We start from the raw sequence: 23,627 nt of genomic DNA, 5'->3' as shown, positions 1-23,627 counted from the left end.
GTTGTGATAACCTCTTGCATGCCAAGGTCAAAGTGAGACCAGATCCTGCTTTCCATCCAGGCTTTACTAATTCAGTCTGCATACAGTTCATTACACTCTTTCAAGAAATTTATTTGATTCACAGTGATATCCTTTGAACAGTCAGGAAATTCTACTAGATGAAACTCAGACAGACATTGATCCCTCGTAAGCCACAATGGTCTCCTTCCACCCCCACCCCACCCCGAGCCTGAAAAGTCACCTACAGCAGCCAAGATGGGACGGGCAAATGGCTGCACTTTGCTGTGTGTCCTTTAAGGCTCTTTGGTCCTGGTTGGTTACTTCTCAGAGGTATCCAAATAAAACTTCTCTTTCCTATTCAGAACACACTAGTCTTTGGTGTTTAACCCAATGGGCTGAGAAGGGAGGCAGCTAGGAAAACATACCCATTAAAATGTGCTGTTAATGCCTACATATATTCTTTTTACTCACAGTTAGTGGACTTATTTTTCAAACACAGAGAAGCAAAATCAGACATGATTTTAGCATTAGGAGATCAAAGTCAGTGTCAATAGACAGGGCTTAAAGCACCATGAAACTTTGCTGCCTCATGAAACGGCCTGACTATCTCAAGTTTAGCAGCACTCCCAAAGATGCTTTCTGACCAGGGGACACTGGGGACGAGAATGAGAAAGAACAGAGAAGAGCCCCACGTTGGCAAAGGCTTCTTCCCCTCCCTTCCTGAGTTGGCTAGAATTGCAAGGGTAAAAAGTTTCCTAGCGTGAGACAAGATGAGGAGGAAGAGAAGAGGAGTAAGAGCATCTTTTTGTCCCAGGGGCTCTTCCCCAGCCCTGGCTGGAACTAGAATCCCCAAAGTTTCCTAATTTTTCCAAATGGTCTGAGTATCTCCCTCAGGGGGTCTCAGCTCCTGGTCTCCAGGGGATGGTGGTTAAGGGAGGAACAGATAGAAGACTTGGCTTTTGCTCCCCTTGTTCACTTTTATCCTCTGGAGTCCAATAAGCCTGGGTGAAAACACGAGGCTCCCCACCTCCCAAATCCACCCTGGCCTTCAGGCCCTGTGGGCAGAGGAATGAGGGGACAGGTATACAGAGCAGCTGAGGAGCTGGTGAATATGGGCACAGACTGGTCCTTACTAGGGTGGGGCATTTAGAGGCCCTTATTGAAGTAGACATAAGGCACAAGTTCTCCACACTTGGCTCTGATGGCGTCTTGGAGCTCTGGTTCCAGATAAGAAACTGGCAATTCACTGAGAAGACAGAAGGGGATTATGAGCATGCCAACTGGACAAGCAACAAATTATCGTCAGATAAAGTCCAACTCAAATGCCATCTCTAAGAAGCCCTCACTGATTTTTCCATCAGAATGAATGGCCTCTATACAACATAATATATTGCTTTTACTTCTACTCGGGCCTGACTTCATTCTCCTTGGTGCCAAACTTCCATCTTCTCTGCAAAATTACAAGCACAAGCACTTCTCCTGTGTGCTTGGAACACAGAAGTCTAGCAGACGACACTGAAATATGAATACCACAGCAGGGGAACCTGGTATCTTCTCGGTATATATCCAAGCTGCACTTCGTCCCCTGGAGCTAATCCTCTCCCCTCCCACAATCTGATGCTTTGTTTCCCCTTTCCATCATCCCTTTTCACATCCCTTCCCTGCCAGGACATGCAAGAGAAATAGAGGCCCAAGTCATCCACCCCCTAGCAAACACAAGACAGAATAAGTACCTGTACCTTTGTTCAATTTCAAGGACCAGATCTAGCCAGGGAGGATGTATCTAATAACCTAACCAGCAGGGACAGAAAGTTTCTTGTTGTTCCCCCACTTCCCTCCAAGGCAGTCCTTGCTCCACTGGGAGGAAGCCACTCATGCCTCCACCCCTTGGAGCTCTGTTTTGGTTTACCATTCCCCCTGGGGCTAAGAGGCCCAGAGTTTAGGCTGATAGGCACTTGTCCTCAGACAAAAATGCTGCCCTTCCTGCCCCTCCTTGTCTCCTTCAGGACAGCAGGCAGGTCAGGGAGAGCAGGGACAGGGCATTCAGTAAAACAAAGCGAGGAACGAAGAGCTGTTACCATTTCTGTGGGAAGAGTCCACAGGCCACTGGCACCATGAAGATGAGGCTGGAAGAAAGGAGAAACAAAGTGTCAGGGGCATCTCCCCACAGGCCTACTCACATCCTATCTCTGAGTCCCCCAAAGGAAGGAGGAGATGCCCACTCACCCAGCCTGCCCTCCCCACCACCCCATGGCTCCTCTCCCTGCAACTCTTCTCTTGGTCTCTCAGTGCCAGGATATTCATTCTGGGATGGGATGGAATCAGCCTCCCTCCACCTCCCACATCCACCTGTTGTCCAAGCAGATGAAGATAACGAAGGCACTGGGAGTATAACTAGCAGCCCTAAAGACCACAAGCACTGAGCAGTGAGGGTTATGACACCTGAGGTCCTGCCCCCCATAGCCATGAACACCTGGGCTGGTGGAGACCAGAACAGGGCAGCTTCTCAAACTTCACTGTGCATGCAAGTAACTCATGGGGATTGTTAAAAAGCGACGCTGACTCAGGAGGTCTGGGGAAGGGCTTAAGAGCATTTCTAAGGTTCTCAGATGTTTCAGCTCCAGGGTCTTGTCTTACAGGACTTGGGAATCTAACAGACCAAGGTTCATATCCCAGCTTTGCTACTTCCTCGCTGTGTCATATTGGGCGAGTTACCCCTGAGCCAGCAGGGGGAAGACAAGGATACCTACTCTGCAGGGCCACCGTGGGGATTAAATGAAAAGTGCACATGTGGCACTCAGCTCGTGGTAACCACTCACTCAGTGGTGACTCAGTAAGCAGGGTCACCTCGGAGACTACCGAGGATCCGACCACAACTCCGGCAATTATGGGCTACAGAGCCTTGGGTGAGTGTCTCCATCTCTCTGAGCCCTGGTTTCTTCATTTGTAAAAGGAGATGACGGCCCTATCTATACTTCTAGGGCGGAGGAGATTCAGCGAAATTATAGATGTGAACCATGAGCACAGCAGGGACACACAGGAAACACTCAATACGTGTTGGTTATTCCTGTTATTGTCATTAGCCCCATGGCCTTGTAAAGTGTGACTGACACTAGGACACAGCCAGTCAAGGGCAGGCACCAAAGCACGCCGCCATGGCTTGTGTTTTATTTACTTACTTACTTACTTATTTATTTATTTATTTTTGAGAGAGAGAGAGCACGAGAGCGCGCACATGTGCACAAGCAGGGGAGGGGCAGAGAAAGAGGGACACACACAGAATCCGAGCTGTCAGTGCAGAGCCCAGCGCTGGGCTTGAACTCAGGAACTGTGAGATCATAACCTAGCCAAAGCCAACACACTTAACCCACTGAGCCACCCAGGCAGTCCATTTACTTATTTTTCAAATGTTTGTGTATTTGGGGGGCGGGAGGGAGAGAGTGTGAGCGGGCTAGGACCAGAGAGAGAGGGATTAAGAAAGAATCCCAAGCAGGCTGTGCCGTAATCACAGAGCACAACACAGGGCTCGATCTCACGAACCAGGAAATCATGACCTGAGTCAAAATCAAGAGACAGATGCTTAACCGACAGAGCCACCCAGGCGCCTATGGTGTTTTCCTTTTGTGCGAGGTTGGGACACGTGACGGCCACAGGCTGTCCCATCACTGTTATGTCTCAGCAGGTCTGTGTATTTACTTAATTGATTTATACTGAGATATAGTTGGCATAGAACACGGTGTCCATGTAAGGTGTAGAGCATGTTGACTTGATACAGTGAGACATTGCAATACGTTTACCACCTCGGCATTAGCGGACACCTCTATCACTGTCACAGAATTATCATTTCTTTTTTGTAGTGGGACTGGATTGTGGTTTTCCTCTCTTCTCCAGTCTGAAGGTCAGAGGAGGCCCTGGACAGGAGGGCACCCAAGCACTCCGCTCTCCATGCGGATGTGTGCATAGAGCCTAGCCAGCCTGATGCCTTCAAGAAAGACGGGGCCAGAGCTCTCTGTGTGGCCCACATACAGAGCTCAGGCACTATGGAAGTCAGGTAAAAGAGAGCACGTTCTCCAGCATGGGCGACACAAGAAGACAGTGCTTGGGTGACCCAGCTGCCACAGAACCCACAACGAGAAAACGCATTACTCACAAGCACCCCGACAGCAGAACTTGCAACGGGGCATGCAGGACCTTGACTTTCTGGACAAAAAAACAAATAAAAAGAAAGATCCACATAAGATTTACAGATCTTAATGTGAACCCCACGCCTGCCCTACCCCTGCTCAGTCAGCCAGAAACCCACAGGCATGAAACGCCTAGCATGAAGGAGGGAGAACGGGGTTCCTCTTGCTCTCTACGGACAAGGCCAAGCAACCAGCTATGGCATCTAAAGCGGGCAGCCAGCGGGGACTGGTATGGGCCCTCCCTGAAGGAGGTAAGGCCAGCAGCTAGAGGGAAGGACGAGGATCAGGTGCTCCTAAGTATGGCTGGGGGGCTCTGGGCAGAGAAGATACAAAAGGGAACCCCACTCACCTTCATGAAACGCAGCTTCTCCAGCCTTTCCATGATGACTGGCAGCAAGACTGCAAGAGACCAGGGAGAATCTCGGGGGAAGGCCATAAGACTCTCTCCAAGACCCCTTCCCAAAGTCAGGTGATTCCCTCCACCTCCCCTGACGTTCCTGAAAATACTTCAAGACTGTGTAGGTGCAGCCACCCCCAAGCTGTCCCCTAAGTCCTAGGAGAAGGGTGCTTCCCAAACTTCTCCACTTGCACACCTGTGACAGGACATGTACCGCAGGCCCCAAGCGTCCTTCTCAAAACTTAAATCTGTGAAGGCTCACGCAAACAAATCTCCTATCCTACTCTGTAACATGCCTCTGCTAAAAGCAAAACCAGGGCAAGGGATTTATTTTCTTTACCACTGTCTTCCTGGCACCCCACACTGTGCCCAGCACATTGAAGGTACTTAAGGAATATCTGTGGAATGAAAAGAACTTTCTTCCCCACATCTCTGACTGACTGATGTTCTGGAAACTACAGTGTGGTCTCCCGTGGGCTTCTGCACTCCAGCACTATGTAGGAGTAAGGTATACAGCATGTGGATCTGGCAGATTTATACAATGTAATATGGTCCCCAGCATAGCCTCAGTTGCAATTTCTACCACATCACAGAATTATCATTTGTTTTTTGAGAAGCATGGCTATAGAAGCTGGGGCCCCACCTCCCACCCAAAAGCTGAGTGTGGTTGAGGCCTCCATCACGTGTTCCAGGGTCCCCCAGGACAGGAGGACTTCTTTATCTTACTCATGCCAGGGGCTGCCATGGTGATCCGAGAAATGACCACTTGGGTGATGCCTATGGCCGCAGCTCTCTGAGGGCAGAAAAGAGCAAGTTGTCAGGCATGACCTCATCCAGTATCCGTGGGCTGCACCAGCAGGCTGGGTCAAGGGTCAGGATCAGGTCTGAGTTGGTAAAGGGGAAGGGATGGATCTGTCAGGGGCTGCATCCTCACCCAACCCTCTCTCACCTAGCTAGACTTTTATGGCTTCAGGACCAGAAATGATGGAGAAAGGACATGACAAGCTTGTTCTGAACAAGAAATGTACGGAAATCAAGGGGAAGGAGGACTGAGTCAGGGGGACCCTGCAACAGAACCCGGGCCAGCTCTGACCACTAACAACAAAACAGGGTATAAGAGAATTCCCTCCTCCCACTCCAAAGGGATGCCTCTGCTCACCCGGGAATGACCAATCTCATTGTGATTTCCGTCCTTCACGCAGATGCCCTGGATGAGTTCCCTAAACACAGACAGGAGCTGCTGAACGTGGGAAGGGTATGCTGGAAGCTTGCCAGCAATGTGACACAGCAGGTAACCAAGGCCAGCACACTCCAGCTCCAGGAAGCCACCTCCTACAGTCTGGCCCTTTGATCTTCCTTCTGTATTCCAGTGAGCGACATCTTGGAAGTGATCTAGGGCAGTGGCTAAGAGAGCTAGGCTGGGGCTCAGACTGCCTAGGTTGGATCCTGAAAATGCTGAGTAAGTCTTTGATCTTGAGCAGGTTCCCAAATCCTTCTAAAGACTCAGTTATCCTCATCTGCAAAATGGGGATAATCATGGCACTCGCTTCATAGGAATGGTGAGGATTAAATGGGACCAATGCCTGCAAAGTACTTAATCCGGCGCCTGACAGAGTGACTGCTCCATAAATAGTGGCTGCACTGGCTATTATTCTCTGGCCAGTTCTCGACAGCACTCGACCCCAGACCAAATAGGTGGCTGGGGCTCATTCATTTGTTGGGAAGGAGCACCTGGATAGAGGAGGGAAAGAGAGGAACAATGTGTATGCATGACTCTTCCCGTCGTGGACTCTTTCCACAAGCGCTATTGTGCTGAATTCCCGCTTGCTAGCAGTCCCAAGAAAACAGGGCTATTGGAGACTGGTGATGGTGATGAAGGCCGCGACGGTAACAGCAGCAATAATTGCTAACACTTAGGTAGCACTTGATCCCTTCCAAGAGCTACTGTGAGTGCTTTATGTTTATTACATCATTAAGTTTTACAACAGAGGAACATCTATGCTTTCTCGAGTCAGAAAACAAGAACTACAAGACACACGGATTTCTCCTTTAACCTTTCCTGCTGCGAAGCTTAGAGCCCAGTGCCTGGAAAACATCTGTCTACTCCTCTGGCTTCTTTCAAAGCTTCTTGGCTCTGTTCTATCTTTGGACGCCTCGCTTTGCTACATTTCGTTCTGTAAGTCATGCCCAGGGCTTTGGAGGTGGGCAGAGATCACAACTTAAATTGCAGTTGCAGTTGAAAGGACACGATCTCGTACAAACCTCCAGAGTCTACCCTACCCCCGCCCTCATCCCACACGATCCAAAAAATGACTCCCACAACATTCAACACAGACTAAACCTAAGTCACCTGCCACTCCTGTGGCCATCACTGTTGGAGCAGCCCGGCAGCCCTCCCCACACCCACCTCAGCCCCCAAAGCCACCCACTGCCTTGGTTTCCTGCCCTGGCCCCACTAACCTTAGGGTTTGTAGGGAGGCAAAGGGAGCCCCATACTCACTGCTGTCGCATCATTGGGATGTTGACACAGTTAGCAGCAGCCACAGCGGCAAAGGGCACCCAGCGGCCCACCAGGGGTGGAGCTCTCTGTTGGGGGAAAGGAACAATAAGGACTATAAACCAAGAAATGAGACCTTGCTTCTGCCACTCATCCAGACATTTGGTCTAGGAACCCAAATTCCCTCAAAGACCCAAGAAAGACCAACCTGGGGATAGCTCGGCTACCTCTCCCACTAGTTGGCTTTGCTCTGGGCCATACCCCACTCACCCAGACAAGGGTAGTGCCAGGCCTGGGCAAAATTTTCCCTAGGACTTTGCTTCCCCCTAGTGGCCACCATGCCCACAGCCGCCCCAGACCGTACCTTTGTCAACATGTTCATGCCCACAGCAGTGGCCACCGCGGTGGTTGTGGCTGTGATGTAGGAAAGGGCCATCTGCCTAGTGGAGGAAAGACATGCTTGGGAGTGGGGAGCCCTGCTGGCTGAGGGCAAGACCAAGACTTCATTGAGAAAGTCTGGACACGAGGCTTCATGCCTGAGAAGCTCATGTGAACTATCCCCCATCCTGTCTTATGACACGCCCCCCTAAACACACACAACGCTCCAGCCCCCTGGCCACCTTCACTACTTTAAGCAAAGAGCAAACTCATTTCTGCTTCAGAACCCTTGCATGCTGTCACTCCCTATATGGGGAATTCTTCTGTCGGCTCCACGTTGCTAAATCCTTATCCTTCAGAAATCCGCAGAAATACGGTCTCCACAGAAAACACTTCCCCCAACCAGCCCATCTACACAGATGCCCCTCTGCTGTTTGTTACCTTGTCACCTGTTTATTTCCTTAATGGCAGCAGTTACAATCTAAGATTATCATGCTTGCTTCCTTACAAGTCCTTAAATTCCATAAGAACAGGGACCTTAGAACCATGCCTGGCACTTAACACCTACCCCAGAAATATTTGAGAATGAATGAATGAATGAACTTTGAACTAGTCTAGGAAGATACTCTCCTAGTCAGCCTCAGAAAATACTTGCAAACCGTAAAAAGAGGGACTTGGTCACCTGCCCAGAATAAGCCCCGCCTGAGAAGATAGCCTAAGAACCCTTTAGAAGGGCTGTTCCCCTCACGAGGACAGCTACCTGCTCCTGACCCATGTGGACAGCCTGGGGTTCAAGTCTCCTACCTGACCGATGTAGGGGAAGCTGCATTCCTGTTGGTATAGTTGACTAAGGCATTGAAGGACTGGTTCACCCACTGCCAGAAGATCACAGCCGGCATCGTCCTACCATATGGAAGGCCCAGAGACGCAGAGGGGAGTCAATGCAAGGCTTGGTGTACAACCCAGATCACCTGCTGTTCCCCCAACTTCCCATGCTGTTTCATGCACCTGGGCTTTTGCACAGGCTGGTCCCTCTGCCTGGAACACACACACACACACACACACACACACACACACACACACACACCCCTTTCATACATGGCTAAATCTTGCTTTGTTGAGACATCACTTCTTCAAAACCTTCCTGACCCTTCCCCGGCCCTTCCTGGAACAATGAGTCATTCTATGCTCCCCGTTCTCACAACCCCATGCTCTCCCCACAACCTACCTATTAGCAAGCTGACCTATAACTGTTTACTTGTTGGTTTCCTCAACAAAACTGAAGAAGCTCTTTAAGGACAGGGGCTAGAGTTTTTATATGCCTAACACCTGGCCCAAGGCCTGGCTCAGGCCCAGCCCAAGGCCTGGCTGGACAAATGGATGCATGGGGGAGAAGGGGCAGAAAGAAGAGGAGAAAGGAGAGGAGTAAAATATCCAGCAGCTACAGAGAAAGTTTATTCTCACCTATAGGTCTTCCTAATTTTGGGGGTGGGGAGGAGGGGCGGGGGGGGGGTCAACTTCCTATATTTTTTACTGGGACATTACGTTATAAAAATACGTTAATATTTCATTGTTGAATAAGTACTTTCTAAAGAGGGAAGTAGGATGGCTGATTCGTTGAGAGTTCTAGAGAGGCACCCGTATTTCCTGGCTGTGTGTGGACTTGGACAAGTTACGTCACCTCTCTAGAACCTCCGTTCTTCATCTATACAGCACCTCTCTGTAGGGCTGATGAGAAGATTAAGTGAGGTAACATACGCAAAGAATTTCACACAGTGCCTGGTATTTGGTAAGGGGTCAATAAAGATGGCTGTGATTGTCATCATAATATGGCTCCCTGCCTAGCAGATCCAAGTGGCCACACTGCCCACCACCTTGCTCCCAGGTTCCACCTGTAGAACTGGAGCATGAAGCCCGTGATGATCATGCCACCAGGGACCTGGAAGGACATCCGCCCGATGACATTCATCTTGTCCCCGGTGTCAGGATGGAAGGCTGAGTCGTACAGCTTCTTGGCATACAGCAGCTGCTCCACTTGGGTGCCTGGGGGCACAACACCCATCCTGCCACCCAAGGATAATGGACACAGTTACCTCCCAGGCCCCTTGCCCCAGGTCATCCTGCTCCCCCCTTCCTGAGAGCTCTGCCTATTCCCATATCTTTAGTTTCCACCTTCTCCACAGGGATCCATCAGTGTTGCCCTAGTGCCTCCAGCCCCCTCCCCCCTAGGTGCTCACCTGCTCTTCTCCACCATCACCTTGGCCCAGTCCAGCTCCCGCTCTGGTACCAGGACAGTGCGAGGGTCTGTGATATTGAAGAAGTGCTTCACCCGCCCCAGGAAAGTGCACTGGTCCCAACGGGGAGCATCAATGTTAAAGCCAGACAGATCAGCCTCCATCTTGTTCACACACAAAACTGGGGACTTAAGGAACAGAGAGGGGAAATGAGGATTGTCCCCCAAATTACAGTCTGCCCCGGAGGCCCTGAACACCTCCCGCAGTTGTAGAATGCCTGCTTTCACCCACCACTAGCATCGTTTGAGTAAGTTTGGGCAGGCCCCAGTGAATGGTCCCAGACTGAGAAACCGACACTAATATGTGTTTCCTGAGTGCCTGCTGGTAGCCAGCCCTGTGCTTGACCGTACTGTGGGAGACACTGGAAAAAAGGGCAACACCGTGCCTATCCTTGGGGAGCTGAGTGTTACTGGGGAACAAGAGCCCACCCATGGAACAGGATATAATATATATGCAACAGTACGTACAGGAGATGAGAGAAAGCAGAGATGGGGGAGCAAAGTAAGAAAAGGGGGCTTCCCAGAAGAGCTGGAATGTGCACCCCAGAAGACAGATTGATCTGGGGCGCCTGGGTGGCTCAGATGGTTAAGCATCTGACTTCGGCTCAGGTCATGATCTTGTGGTTCGTGAGTTTGAGCTCCGCGTAGGGCTCTATGCTGACGGCTCAGAGCCTGGAGCCTGCTTTGGATTCTGTGTCTCCCTCTCTCTCTGCCCTCACCTGCTGGCGCTCTGTCTCTTTCTCTCTCTCAAAAATAAATAAAAGCATTAAAATTTTAAAGAAGAAGAAGAAGATAGATTGATCTGAAAGAGGCCGAAAGCATGGATCACATTCAAGGTAGAAACAATTACAGACAAAGGTGAAAATGAGCATGTGGCATGATCACTCTCATCACTTCTGTGTACGTGTGTGGTGCATGCTGGTCCTGTGAGAGGTCTCAGGCCATGGCTCTGACTGAGGTAATGCACCTGCCCTCAAGGAGTTACAGAATGGGACGTAAAAGACAAGTAAAGCCACAAGGACAGCAGTGTGAACAATGCTGTGGACGCTGAGGGCAATGGAAAACCAGAGAAGAGGCATCTAAAATTGAGACGACCTTATCTCCCAGTTTTCCTGGGATTATTGTCCTGAGGCAATTGTTAATAGCATCCCCTTCCACTCTCAAAAGTGTCCTGTTTGGGGTAGTAAATTATATGATCCCTTTATCTAAAATGGACAAGGGATAGGGCGCCTGTGTGGCTCAGTCGGTTAAGGTCCAACTCTTGGGTTTCCACTCAGGTCACGATCTCGTGGTTCTTGAGTTCAAGCTCCACATCAGGCTCTGCACTGACATTTCAGAGCCTGCTTGGGATTCTCTCTCTTTCCCTCTCTCTGCCTCTCCCCCACTTGCACTATCTCTCTCTCAAAATGAATAAATAAACTTTAAAACACAAATAAAACAGATGAGGGATTCTGAACATGCTTTGCGAAAACAAGAAATAATGTTTTGAAGGATGGGTAGAAGATAGATAGAGGAGAGGTGTCCCAGGCAAAAAGAACAGCCAGCGTTGACCGCACACAGGGCATGTGGGGACCAGATGATATTTATCACAGCTAACACTTACTGAACTTTGACTCTACGCTAGACACTTTGCTTGGTGCTTACATGCATTTTCTGAATTTATCTTCACAATAACCCTATAAAATAAATACCCTTTAATCTAACCCCATGGTAAGGATGAGAAAACTAGGGCACAGATAGGCAACTTTACCAAGTCACACAAGTATTAGCCAGTGGCAGAGCCAGGATTTTAACTCAGCCTGATTTACTTTAGAACTCTGCTTCGGATTCTGTGTCTCCCTCTCTCCCTGCCCCTCCCTGACTTGCGCGCACGCATACGCCCTCTCTCTCTTTCTCAAAAATAAAAATTTAAAAAACATTAAAATTGTTTTAAAAAAAAGGAATTTAAATAACTATGACTGATACGCTAAGGGCTCCAATGGGAAAGTGGACAACATGCAAAGAACAGATGGACAATGTAAGCAAAGGAATGGAAACTCTAAGAAAGAATCAAAAGGAAATGTTACAAATCAGAATCCAAAGCAGGCTCCAGGCTCCAAACTGTCAGCACAGAGTCCAAAGCAGGGCTTGAACTCACGAATCACGAGATCATGATCTGAACCAAAGTCAGATGCTTAACTGATTGAGCCACCCAGGCACCCCACCTTTTTATTTTTAAAAGATTTTGTGATCTCCACACCCAACGTGGGGCTCAAACTCACAACCCTGAGATCAAGAGTTGCATGGTCAACCAACGAAGCAAGCCAAGCACCCCATTTAATATGGTGAGTGTCAAACTCCTTTTATTTTTAACATATACTTTTTAATTTATGTATTTATTTTGAGAAAGAGAGCATATGGGAGGGGCAGAGAGAAAAAGAACCCCAAGCATGCTCTGTGCTGTCAGTGAGGAACCTGACGCAGGGCTCAAACTCACGAACCATGAGATCATGACCTGAGTCAAAATCAAGAATTGGATGCTTAACCAACTGAGCGAAGGGGCCCCTGCCCCTCTTTTTTTTAAAAAAGTAGGCTCCATGCCTAAAGTGGGGTTTGAACTCATGACTGGGAGATTGAGAGTCACATGCTCTACTGACTGTACTAGCCAGGCACCCCTGAGAATTCCTTTCATAAGCTCATTGGTACCTTGGACATGGCCAAGGAAAGAATCAGTGAGCTTAAATATGTGTCAGTAGAAAACTCCCCAACTGAAAAGTAGAGAAAAAGTAAAATGAAAAAACCAGAATAGCAAATCCAAGGACCCTGGGGCAATTACATAAAGTGTAACATACATGTAATGGGAATGCAGAAGATGAAGAGGGGAGGAAACAGAAGAAATATCTGCAGCAATAATGACTGAGAATTTTCCAAAATGAATAACAGACATCAAACCACAAGTCCAAGAGGCTCAGAACACCGAGAAGGATAACTACCAAAAAATCTACACCTAAGGGTGCTTGGCTGGCTCAGTCAATGGAGCATATGACTCTTGATTTCGGGGTGGTGGGTTCAAGCCCCACATTGGGTGTAGATTACTTAGAAATAAATCTTTTTAAAAAATCTAGGGGCACCTGGGTGGCTCAGTCAGTTAAGCATCTGACTCTTAGTTTCCGCTCTGGTCATGATCTTGAGGTTTCTGAGTTAAAGCCCTGTGTTGGGCTCTGTGCTGACAGTGCAGAGCCTGCTTGGGACTCTCTCTCTCTCTCTCTCTCTCTCTCTCTCTCTCTCTCTCTCCTTTCTCTGCCCCTCCCCCACTTGCATGCTCTGTCTCTCTCAAAATAAATAAATAAACTTTAAAAAAAAAAGAGGGGCACCTGGGTAGCTCAGTCAGTTGAGTGTCTGACTTCAGCTCAGATCATGATCTCACAGTTCATGAGTTCGAGCCCCGCGTTGGGCTCTGTGTTGACAGCTCAGAGCCTGGAGCCTGCTTCAGATTCTGTGCGTCCCCGTCTCTCAGCCCCTCCCTGCTCATGCTCACGCTCTGTCTGTCTGTCTCTCAATAATAAATAAACGTTAAAAAAAAATAAGATTAAAAAAAAAAATCTAGGTGAGCCTGGGTGGCTCAGTCACTTAGGCGTCTGACTCTGGATTTCAGCTTAGGTCATGAACTCGAAGTTCGCGGAGTTTGAGCCCTACATCAGCCTCTGCACTGAAAGCACAGAGCATGCTTGGGACTCTCTCTCTCTCTCTCTCTCTCTCTCTCTCTGTCCTTCCCCCTTCTCTCTCTCTCCCTCCCTCTCAAAAATAAATAAACTTTGAAGAAAAAAAAAAAAAACTACACCTAGATAGGAATACAAACTGTTATAGCCACTATGGAAAACAGTATGGAAGTTCCTCAAAAAATTAAAAATAGAATTACCATATGACCCAGAAATTCCACTACTGGGTATTTACCCAGAGAATATGGAAACACTAATTTGAGAAGATATGTGCACCCCTATGTTTATTACAGCATTATTCACAATAGCCAAATTACGGAAGCAGCCCAAGTATCCATGGATAGATGAATGGATAAAAAAAAAGATGTGGTATATGTGTACAATGGAATATTACTCAGCCATAAAAAAAATGAAATCTTGACATTTGCAACTACAAGGATGGACCTACAGAGTATTATGCTAAGTGAAACAAGTCGGAGAAAAACAAATACCATACGTCTCCACTTATATGTGGAATTTAAAAACAAAACAAATGAACAAAGAAAAAAGATAACAAAAAAACAGACTCTTAACTATAGAGAACAAACTGATGGTTACCAGAGCAGAGGTGGGTGGAAGAATGGATGGAACAGGTAAGTGGATTAAGAGTACACTTACCATGGGGCACCTGCGTGGCTCAGTTGGTTAAGTGGCTGACTCTTGATTTCGGCTTAGGTCACGATCTCACAGTCATGAGTTCAAGCCCCTAATTGGGCTTTGCACTCACAGTGTGGAGCCTGCTTCAGATCCTCTGTCTCCCTCTTTCTGCCTCTACCCTGCTCATGCTCACTCACTCTCTCTCTCCCAAAAATAAACATTAAAAAAAAGTACACTTATGATGAGTACTGAGTAATATACAGAACTAAATAAATTACTACATTGTACACCTGAAACTAATATAACACTACATGTTAACTATACTCGGATTAAAATTAAAAAAAAAAAAAAACTACACCTAGTCACATCATATTTCAAATTGCAGAAAATCAAGACAAAGTCAAGGAAGAAGTCTGAGGTAGGGAAAAGAAAACACCTTACCTACAGAAGAACAAAGAACTATATTGGATTTCTCCTCAGGTACCATGCAAGCAAGGAAAGTAGAGTGAAATATTTAAAGCACTGAAAGAAAAAAAAACCCCACCAACCTGGAATTCTACACCAGCAAAATTATCCTTTAAAGTGAAGGAGAAATATGGGCTTTCCCAGAAAACAAAATTGAGGGAATTTATCACCAATAGACCTGCCTTGCAAGATATGAGAAGTTCTTCAGAGAGAAAAAAAAATGACACAAGTCATAAATTCAGACCTACATAAAGGAGTGTCAGAAGGAATAAATGAAGCCAAAATAAATTTTTTTCTTTTTTTTTTTTGTTTTAAGTAATATCTACACCCGATGTGGGGCTCAAACTTATAACCCTGCGATCCAGAGTCACATGCTCTACCAGCTAAGCCAGCCAGGCACCCCTTTATTTTTCTTATTCTACTTGTTAACAGTAAACAGATAACAGTTTGTTCAAAATAAGAGCAGCAACAATGTATTCGATGATTACAGCTTATGGATACTCCACATGAATAACAGCAGTGCTGTAACAGAAGGGAGTAGCTAGGAATACTTGCATAAATTACTGGCACTACGCTCGAGGCGGTTTAGTGTTATTTGAAAGTGGACTTGGATTAGCTGTAAATGTACGTGGCAAACTCTAGGGAACCACTAACATTTTTTTTTCAAAGGAAGTAAAATTGATACGATAAGACAGGAAAGAAAATGACGTTATATAAAAAAGCTAAGGCTTGTAGGGCACCGGGCTGGCTCAGTTGGTAGAATGTGTGACTCTTGATTCTCAAGGTTGTGAGTTCAAGCCCCACATTGGGTGTAGAGATGACCTAAAAATAAAATCTTTTTAAAGTTTATTTATTTATTTTATGGTAGAGAGAGATAAAGAAAGGGAGAGAGAGCATGAGCGAGGGAGAGGCAGAGAGAGAGGGAGAGACAGAATCCCAAGCAGGCTCCACACCATCAGCACGGAGCCCAATGAATTGTTGGCTCCAACCCATGAATTGTTGAGATCATGACCTGAGCCGATATCAAGAGTAGGATGCTTAACCTGCTGAGCCATCCAGGCATCCCAAAAATAAAATCTTTTCTTTTTTTAAAAACAGCTTTTGAGGGGCGCCTGGGTGGCGCAGTCGGTTAAGCGTCCGACTTCAGCCAGGTCACCATCTCGCGGTCCGTGAGTTCGAGCCCCGCGTCGGGCTCTGGGCTGATGGCTCGGAGCCTGGAGCCTGTTTCCGATTCTGTGTCTCCCTCTCTCTCTGCCCCTCCCCCGTTCATGCTCTGTCTCTCTCTGTCCCCAAAAAAATAAATGTTGAAAAAAAAAATTTTAATAAAAACAGCTTTTGAATTTTTGCCTGAGAAATTTCAGGAAGCCATTACAAGATTTTAAGCAGAGTGACAAGATCAGATGTGTCATTTAGAAAGATAACCCTGTTCCCCACCTGTGTTCTGTCTCTCTCTGTCTCTCAAAAATAAATAAATGTATTGGGGCGCCTGGGTGGCGCAGTCGGTTAGGCGTCCGACTTCAGCCAGGTCACGATCTCGCGGTCCGTGAGTTCGAGCCCCGCGTCAGGCTCTGGGCTGATGGCTCAGAGCCTGGAGCCTGTTTCCGATTCTGTGTCTCCCTCTCTCTCTGCCCCTCCCCCGTTCATGCTCTGTCTCTCTCTGTCGCAAAAATAAATAAACGTTGAAAAAAAAATAATAAATAAATGTTAAAAACAAAATTAGGGGTGCCTGGGTGGCTCAGTCGGTTAAGCATCCGACTTTAGCTCAGGTCATGATCTCACGGTTCACGGGCTCAAGCCCCGCATCAGGTTCTGCGCTGACAGCTCAGAGCCTGGACCCTGCTTTGGATTCTGTGTCTCCTTCTCTCTCTGCCCCTCCCCCGCTTGTGCGCTCTCAAAAATAAATAAATGTTAAAAGAAAAGAAAGAAAACTCTGGGCAATGACATGAAAATAAACTCAGTGTGGTAGGACTTCACAGGATACAAAGAGACCAGCTGGAAGGGAACTTCAATGATCCAGGCAAGAAGACGTGGAGCTCATATGAAACCAGATGCACAGGAACAGAGAGGAGGGACCAAAAGGACAGAAACTTTTAAAGCAGCAGAAGCTTGGGATTTGCTGAATGACTGGCTACAGGAGAAATAGTCTATCAGTCAGGGTTCGAGCACAGGTGCAGAATCAATAGGATACATATATCCTTTATATATACTCACCTAATATTGATAAATATATAAAAATGGATTTAGTATGAGGAATTAGCAAACTGGCTTATGTAATTGTGGGAATTCTGCTAGGCAAGCCTGAAGCCAGCAGCTGCAAGCAGTTACCAAGGGATGATCCTGGGAGGGAAGGAGAGCAATGGAGGCCCAGCTATGGCTGCAGTTTGTGACCCCAGGGGATGCCTAGCCCTCTTTTAAAGGGATTCCATCTGATTAAATCAGGCCACCCAGGATAATCTCCCTTTAGATTAACTCAAAGCTAACCAATTAGGACTTTAATTACATTTGCAAAATCCCTTCACCACAGCACCCAAATTCATGTTTGATCGAATTACTGGGAGGTGTGTGCGCTACAAAATAGCTGTTTCTCCCTCCCCGCTCGAGGTGTGTGCGCTACAAAATAGCTGTTTCTCCCTCCCCCGCTCACTCTAAACTGGAAGCATACCAGAGAGGGGGACTGGGGGGTGGGGGGTGGGGGGTGGGGGGTGGGGGGGTGGGGAGGGTGTTGACCTAGATAAATTGACACATCACAAATATCCAGAGTGATATACAGGATTTCTGACTTGGACCATAATGTGACAAGACAAAGAATATAGAAAAACAGTCTTTAAGAGACAACAGGGAGAGGCGCCTGGGTGGCTCAGTCCGTTAAGCAACCGACGTCAGCTCAGGTCATGATCTCACAGCTCGTGGGTTCGAGCCCCGCGTCAGGCTCTGTGCTGACAGCCTGGAGCCTGCTTTGGATTCCATGTCTCCCTCTCTCTCTGCCCCTCCCCTGCTCATGCTCTGTCTCAAAAATAAATAAAAACATTAAAAAAATTCTTTTTTTTTAAAAGACAAAACAGGTAGTTGGATTTTCCATGTGATGAGTTCCAAGTACCACGAGACTTTCTTAAATGCAGTATGCTGCCACCTGTCTCAGGTCCCTTACAAATGCCATTCCCTGTCCAGAATACTCTTCCTTCCCCTCTTCACTAACACCTACCCATCCTTTTTTTTTTAAAGGAATAATTTTCAGATTTAACTCTCTATCTTCTACGACTAGGTCTTTTATTTTTCCTTGAAAAACACACCTTGGGGCGCCTGGGTGGCTCAGTCGGTTAAGTGTCCGACTTCAGCTCAGGTCATGATCTCACAGTTTGTGAGTTAGAGCCCCACATTGGGCTCCACGCTGACCGTGCAGAGCCTGCTTGGGATTCTCTCTCTCCCTCTCTCTGCCTCTGCCCCTGTCCCTCCCTCCCTCTCTCTCAAAATAAATAAACTTACAAAAAAAAGAAAAACATCACCTTAACTGAGGATTTTCTATATATGTCACATAACAAGTTCACAGGCACAGTTTGAGCAAGATTTAAAGTCATCTCGAGTTATACATTCACCAAACTCCAAAAGCACTCACAAAATTAAGCAAACAAAGCCAGTATTGACAGTATTAGGGAAAGGAAACATATTGCTGATGGAAGCCATAGGACTAGTTAAAAATAAATGTTTTATGTTAAGTAGAGGTAAAACAAAAGAAGAATTCTACCCAAGACTCCCACCCCAGTAAAGATCCATGCACCCCTATAGCTTCCAGGGAAGGCACAGCAGAGCCAGCTCAGAATAAATAGCAGCCTGAAAAGCAGGTGTATTAGCACATAACTTCAAGGGTCCACCCTCTCCCTCAAAAAGTAGCCTTTTGCTCTCCAGGACAGTCCAGAGTTACTTGCAAGGAAGCACCTACTCATCCTTTAGATCTTGGCTTAAACCTTTCCTCAGGGAATCCTTTGAAGGACCCTTGCCACTTCTATCCTGGCAACTAGATGAGGTGTTCTGTGTAAGTCCTCTTGGCTCTGTGCTCTTTCTTCAGAGCCATACCAGTTTGCCTTAACACTCTGTGGTTTCAGTGTTAAAAATTTTTTTAAGTTTATTTATTTGGGGGGGGAGCAGAAAGAGAGGAGAGGGAGAGGGAGAGGGAGAAGGAGAGGGAGAGGGAGAAGGAGAGGGAGAGGGAGAGAGAGAGACAGAGAGAGAGAGATACAGAGAGAGAGAGAGACAGACAGACAGACAGACAGACAGACAGAGAGAATCCCAAGCAGGCTCTGGGCTATCAGTGCAGAGCCGGACTCGGGGCATGGGGCTCCAACTCCCTAACTGTGAGATCATGACCTGAGCCAAAATCAAGAGTCAGACACTTAACCAAATGAGCCACCCAGGCGTCCCTCTGTGTTATTAATTAATGCCTACCTTCCCCTCTAGGCCATAAGCTCCTTGGAGCCAGGGATTATGTCCATTTTGCTCACTCTGCTACCCTAGCGCCTAGTTCAAGAATTCAAGTAAATGCTGAATAAAAGGTCAAGTTTCTCAGCAACTGGGTATTAAGGCTTAAAAGAAAGTACGGAGGTCTGAATTAGCAGTAAAACAATGAGAGGCGCCTGGATGGCTCAGTCAGTTAAGTGTCCAACTCCAGCTCAGGTCATGATCTCACAGCTCGTGAGTTCAAGCCCCGAGTTGGGCTCTGTGCTGACAGCTCAGGGCCTGGGGCCTGCTCCAGATTCTGTGTCTCCCTCTCTCTTTGCCCCTCCCCTGCTCATGCTCTGTCTCTCCGTCTGTCTGTCTCTCTCTCTCTCTGCCTCAAAAATAAATAAACATTAAAAAAAAAAAAAAAAGTAAAGTGATGAGTTAGCGGCATCGAGGCAGTTTAAGATGAAGTTTTCCAGTGAGAATGCACAGAACAGGAAGGATAAAGTGCTGAGGACATGCCCTGAAAACCACTACATTTAAGAGGCAAGCCAAAAAAAGGAAGCCCAAATAGATGAGAAAGAACATCCAGAGAGGTAGGAGGCCCGAGGAGCCAACAAATGCAATAAAGGGAGAGATGGCCAATGTTTAGATTTTTTTGTTGGGGTGGGAGAGACTTCACCAAGTTGACATGCTGGGGGTGAGTCGTTTCCTGGAAGAAAGGAGCCAGGAGAGAAGGGGAGACCTAACATGGAGTTTCCATGGTACCCTCACCTGGCCCTGAGGCCACCACTCACCTCTGGAGAAGTGAGAAGCCAGCCAGACAGTGTCCACTTCCAGACTCCTACCTCTCTCACTCCGCCACAAAGCCCAAGGGAAAGTTCTGGGCTTTGCCCTCTGTGGAAAGGCTGACTTGGCCTCCTGCAGGTTGGTTCAAAGACCAAAGGTATTTCACGCAGTCAGAACTGAACCCAGGAATGCTAGAGAGGCAAGAGTTTACTTTCCCTGACCCTACAGGGGGCTAAAAGGAGTGGCCAGCAGATCACACACTGCCTTGGCCTACAGAGCCCCGTGCTGCAGCCCCACTCCCCTGCTGGAGACAGCCCAAAAGAACAACATGCTACGCTTCCTTCTTCACACCACACACACACACACACAGCCTGTCCTAGGACATCTCTCTCCATCCTCAACCCAACACTGGAAAGTCCTCTGCCTTTCATAACGGAAGTACTTCTATCATGAAGGGGTAATCATTTGCTATTATTCAAGAAAATTTGCCCTCATTACTGAGGTCAGAATAGGAGTTGCTCAGCCCCTGTATTACACAAAACGTAAGGAAAAAAAAACGCACACACACCTAAATTCTATGTCTAAAACACTTCCCCCGGGGCACGTGGGTGGCTCAGTCAGTTAAGCATCCGACTCTTGATTTCAGCTCAGGTCATGATCTCACAGTTCATGGGATCAAGCCCTGCATCAGGCTCTGCAATGATAGCGTGGAGCCTGCTTGGGATTCTCTCTCCCTCTCAAAAAAGAATAAACATTAAAAAATAATAATAAATAAAACATTTCCCAAACATCTGCTGCCTGCCCCCCAATGGGCACAGGTCCAGGACTCCTTCAGGGCATACTCAAACCCTTCTGTCATATACTCTCACAGCATCCTATCTTCATTTGCAATATGCTTGGCTTTGTAATCATCACTTTCTTATCATGTACAGTAATTTGTGTAAAGTTAGCCTCCCCTGGCAGATTGTAAGGTTCATATGTAGCTCTCGTGGGACCTCTAAAAATATTTACTGCCTGCCTGAAATGCATTTCAGCTTATTCCCGGGCTCTCTAGGCATCAAGGACATCACTCTTTCAAGTCAAACTCAGAACCCGTCTTGGTTACAGAATTAAGAGCAGGCTTTCTGTCACAAAGCTGCTGATGGCCTACCCCTCCTACATGGAGGGGGTACATGGTCCCTAGGTTTGCTCTAACGGTTATTCTCCCTCTTCCTACATGAGCTGCATCTAGTATTCCCTAAAGAAGTCATAATCATGTCCAGGGTGGCCCCAATTCTTTTTTTTTTTTTTAACGTTTATTTATTTTTGAGACAGAGAGAGACAGAGCATGAACGGGGGAGGGGCAGAGAGAGGGAGACACAGAACCGGAAGCAGGCTCCGGGCTCTGAGCCATCAGCCCAGAGCCCGACGCGGGGCTCGAACTCACAGACCGCGAGATCGTGACCTGAGCTGAAGTCGGACGCTTAACCGACTGAGCCACCCAGGCGCCCCCAGGGTGGCCCCAATTCTGAAGGAATATGGTTCTACTACTGGGAACAAGGGGGGAACTGGAAATCAAACAGGTGACTGACTGATAAGTCCCTTTCCTTTGAGGATTGGAGACTGTCACAGCTCAAATACGTAAGGGATCCAAGGTCTCAAATTACAGAAGAGGAAACTGATGCTTAGAAAGGTTCCCATCAATTGAATCAGCAGGGTGAACATCCGTGGTACACACAGCCTACACTAACCACAGCAATAGTGGTCAACAGCTTCCATCCTGTTCATTCATCCAACTATCTGACAATAGCCAGGCCCTACTTTCCCAAGGTCACAAGGCTTAGGGTCAGTTAGATTGGTCCTCTCCATACTACAGGGAGAGGGAGAGGGAGAGGGAGAGGGAGAGGGAGAGGGAGAGGGAGAGGGAGAGGGAGAGGGAGAGAGAGAGGAAGGAAAGGAGAAAGAAGGAAGGAGAGAGAGAAAAAAAGAGAGAAAAGAGGAAAAATGAAACAACTTATTACCTCTCCTGAAGTAATGCTCATCCTTCTTATAGAGACTTGATTTTCAGGGTGCCTGTCTGGCTCAGTTGGTAGAGCATGTGACTCTTGATGTTGGGTTCCTGAGCTCAAGCCCCACGTTACAGATACAGCTTACGTTAAAAAAAAAAAAAAAGAGTTGATTTTCTCTGGCAAACATATCACAGCTCAGAGAACAGGCTTCCAAACTCCCTCTAGATATCTTCTTGCAAGTGGAGAAAGGACTCAAGATTGCCTGTTTGTATCCCACGTAGGAAGAAAAACAAAACATCATCACTGGTACTTGCATCAGCGGAAGATCAAGGCAGCCAAAGACTCAAGATCAAACACAAAGACCACTTGAGATGGGGGGAGTGGGGGGGGGGGGATGGTGCCAAGGCTGCCTAGAGAAAGTTGGAAGAATGAGGCTAATAATTACACAAGCAAGCCCAGGTACACTGCTGTGACCCCAAGGAGACCATGATGTTAGACACCAGACAATTCAGAAAGAGAAGTCTGCCCTGACTTTTTCACAAAAGAAACAACAGGCTAGAGATGGGTAGATGGTAGGAGTGCAGGTTCTGAATTAGCCATTCATCTTGCACCTATTTAATCAAGATTCTGAACTGAGTTTTCTCTCCAAGGATCTGAAGCAAGTATGCAGCCAGCAGATGTTTAAAAACACACTTTAGTTGAATGCATAAACAGCTAAGGACCATTCAGGGGAAATCTGCCTTCATTCCAGTGATCTTAACTAGATTGGAAAGCCTGCTTATAGGAAGAGGGGCAAAGCCCAAAAACCTAGATGGAACAATAATAGCTAAGACCTATGTAGCACTTCCTATGTGCCAGGCAGTATTTTATGTACTTGATACATAATAATTCACATAATCCTCACAAGAAACCAGTGAGGGAGGCAAGAGGTACACACACGACTGCAAACGTCCAGGTTTGTCATTAGTCGCAACACTTTATCAACTCAAAAAAAGTTCTGGGTTCACATCACAAATATAAGTCGTTCTTTTCCACCTGCCTGTACAATACAATAGTGTTAAAGTCATTTCCTCAAAGAGTCAGAACTGAGTTCAAGTCCCGACTCTATATAGCTTAAAACAACCAATTTCTAGGGCCGTGAGAATGAAATGAAATCTTATGTGAAAAGCATTCCACTAGGAAGGATGTAATTTCCATGAAGGCAGATTTCGTCCCCTGCTGTGTCGCGAGAGTCTAGAACAGGACCTGGTACATATGAGATTAATTCCTCTTTCTGACGTCAGCATGGGGAAGGGGTGGGAGGTAGCACCTCTCAACCCACCCAGAATCCCTTTCGCTCTTGCTTGCCTGTAAGTGCAGGCCCGTTTTTTGCCTCCTCCAGGACTGCAAACGGTGTACCGCCTGGTCCAACGCTGCTTAGCAAAACCTGGCCATTCCAAAACGCCTTTCTTTCACCCCTGCTGCCATCGGCTCACCTCAGCGTTCAGGGCCAATCCCCAGGCTGTCTCTTGCCCTGCGACAGGCAGCCTCCCACCACCGGGACTCCTCCATCCTGGACCCTAACACAGGTGTGGAGAAAGATGCATATCCCATAATGCCCCCACCCCTCAGCTATGGAGCTGGGGTCCACAGGGAGAGGCCCCTGAGCAGCCCCAAGCTACTATTCGCGCCACGTGGCTTCGGCAGGTGGAATCCCAGCTTCGGCAGTAGCCCCTCCCGAGCAGTCAGGACAGAAATCCAAGCTCCCTCCCGGGATGTGGGGTCTAAAGGAAGGTGTGGTAGGCGGCCTCCTCCCAAGACCCCTTACCTGGCCCCGAAAAGAATGCACTGAGACAACTGCCAACAGAAGAAGCCTGCGTTAGAAGCCT

The 23,627-nt window shown here is 47.5% G+C and overlaps 2 protein-coding genes across 4 annotated transcripts in view; one reads left to right on the top strand and one right to left on the bottom strand.

The window, feature by feature from the left end:
• Window positions 1-86: 86 nt before the first annotated feature.
• On the bottom strand, window positions 87-23,547 carry SFXN2 (sideroflexin 2). 3 transcript variants are annotated; one of them, XM_047073375.1, is made up of 13 exons: window positions 23,235-23,547; window positions 21,772-21,899; window positions 9,694-9,878; window positions 9,331-9,519; window positions 8,261-8,359; window positions 7,443-7,518; window positions 7,082-7,167; window positions 5,741-5,801; window positions 5,308-5,374; window positions 4,534-4,583; window positions 4,151-4,200; window positions 2,079-2,126; window positions 87-1,246 (listed from the first exon to the last, which is right to left on the bottom strand). In XM_047073375.1, the coding sequence occupies exons 2-13, from the start codon at window positions 21,790-21,792 to the stop codon at window positions 1,147-1,149; spliced, it is 1,032 nt and encodes a 343-aa protein (XP_046929331.1). In that variant the 5' UTR covers window positions 21,793-21,899; window positions 23,235-23,547; the 3' UTR covers window positions 87-1,146. The 3 variants fall into 3 exon arrangements, with proteins under 3 accessions (XP_046929331.1, XP_046929332.1, XP_046929333.1); XM_047073376.1 differs by having other exon boundaries at window positions 9,349-9,519; window positions 21,772-23,545; XM_047073377.1 differs by lacking the exon at window positions 9,331-9,519 and having other exon boundaries at window positions 21,772-23,546.
• Window positions 23,354-23,627, top strand: part of ARL3 (ADP ribosylation factor like GTPase 3) — a 38,384-nt gene continuing 38,110 nt past the window's right edge. Inside the window, exon 1 of the mRNA XM_047072344.1 lies at window positions 23,354-23,482. Within this exon, the coding sequence (XP_046928300.1) occupies window positions 23,354-23,482 (129 nt within the window). The remainder of the gene's footprint in view (window positions 23,483-23,627) is intronic.

Source organism: Lynx rufus, unplaced genomic scaffold, assembly GCF_022079265.1.
Source record: "Lynx rufus isolate CCGP_SWC_20201006 ecotype Redwood Valley unplaced genomic scaffold, mLynRuf1.p SCAF_11, whole genome shotgun sequence".
Taxonomy (NCBI): domain Eukaryota; kingdom Metazoa; phylum Chordata; class Mammalia; order Carnivora; family Felidae; genus Lynx; species Lynx rufus.
The sequence above is the reverse complement of the archived record's forward strand: the minus strand, read 5'-3'. Positions and strand labels throughout refer to the sequence as shown.

Bases quoted from the DNA above. Each gene is read 5' to 3' on its own strand.
- SFXN2 (XM_047073375.1), bottom strand. From the start codon at position 21,792: ATGAGCATTACTTCAGGAGAG. The intron at 7,519-8,260 runs GTAGGAGACTTG...TTCCTCCACTAG, and splicing joins GCTTCCCCTACATCGGTCAG to GCAGATGGCCCTTTCCTACA. The intron at 5,802-7,081 runs GTGAGTATGGGG...GTCTGTGTTTAG, and splicing joins ATCCCAATGATGCGACAGCA to GGAACTCATCCAGGGCATCT.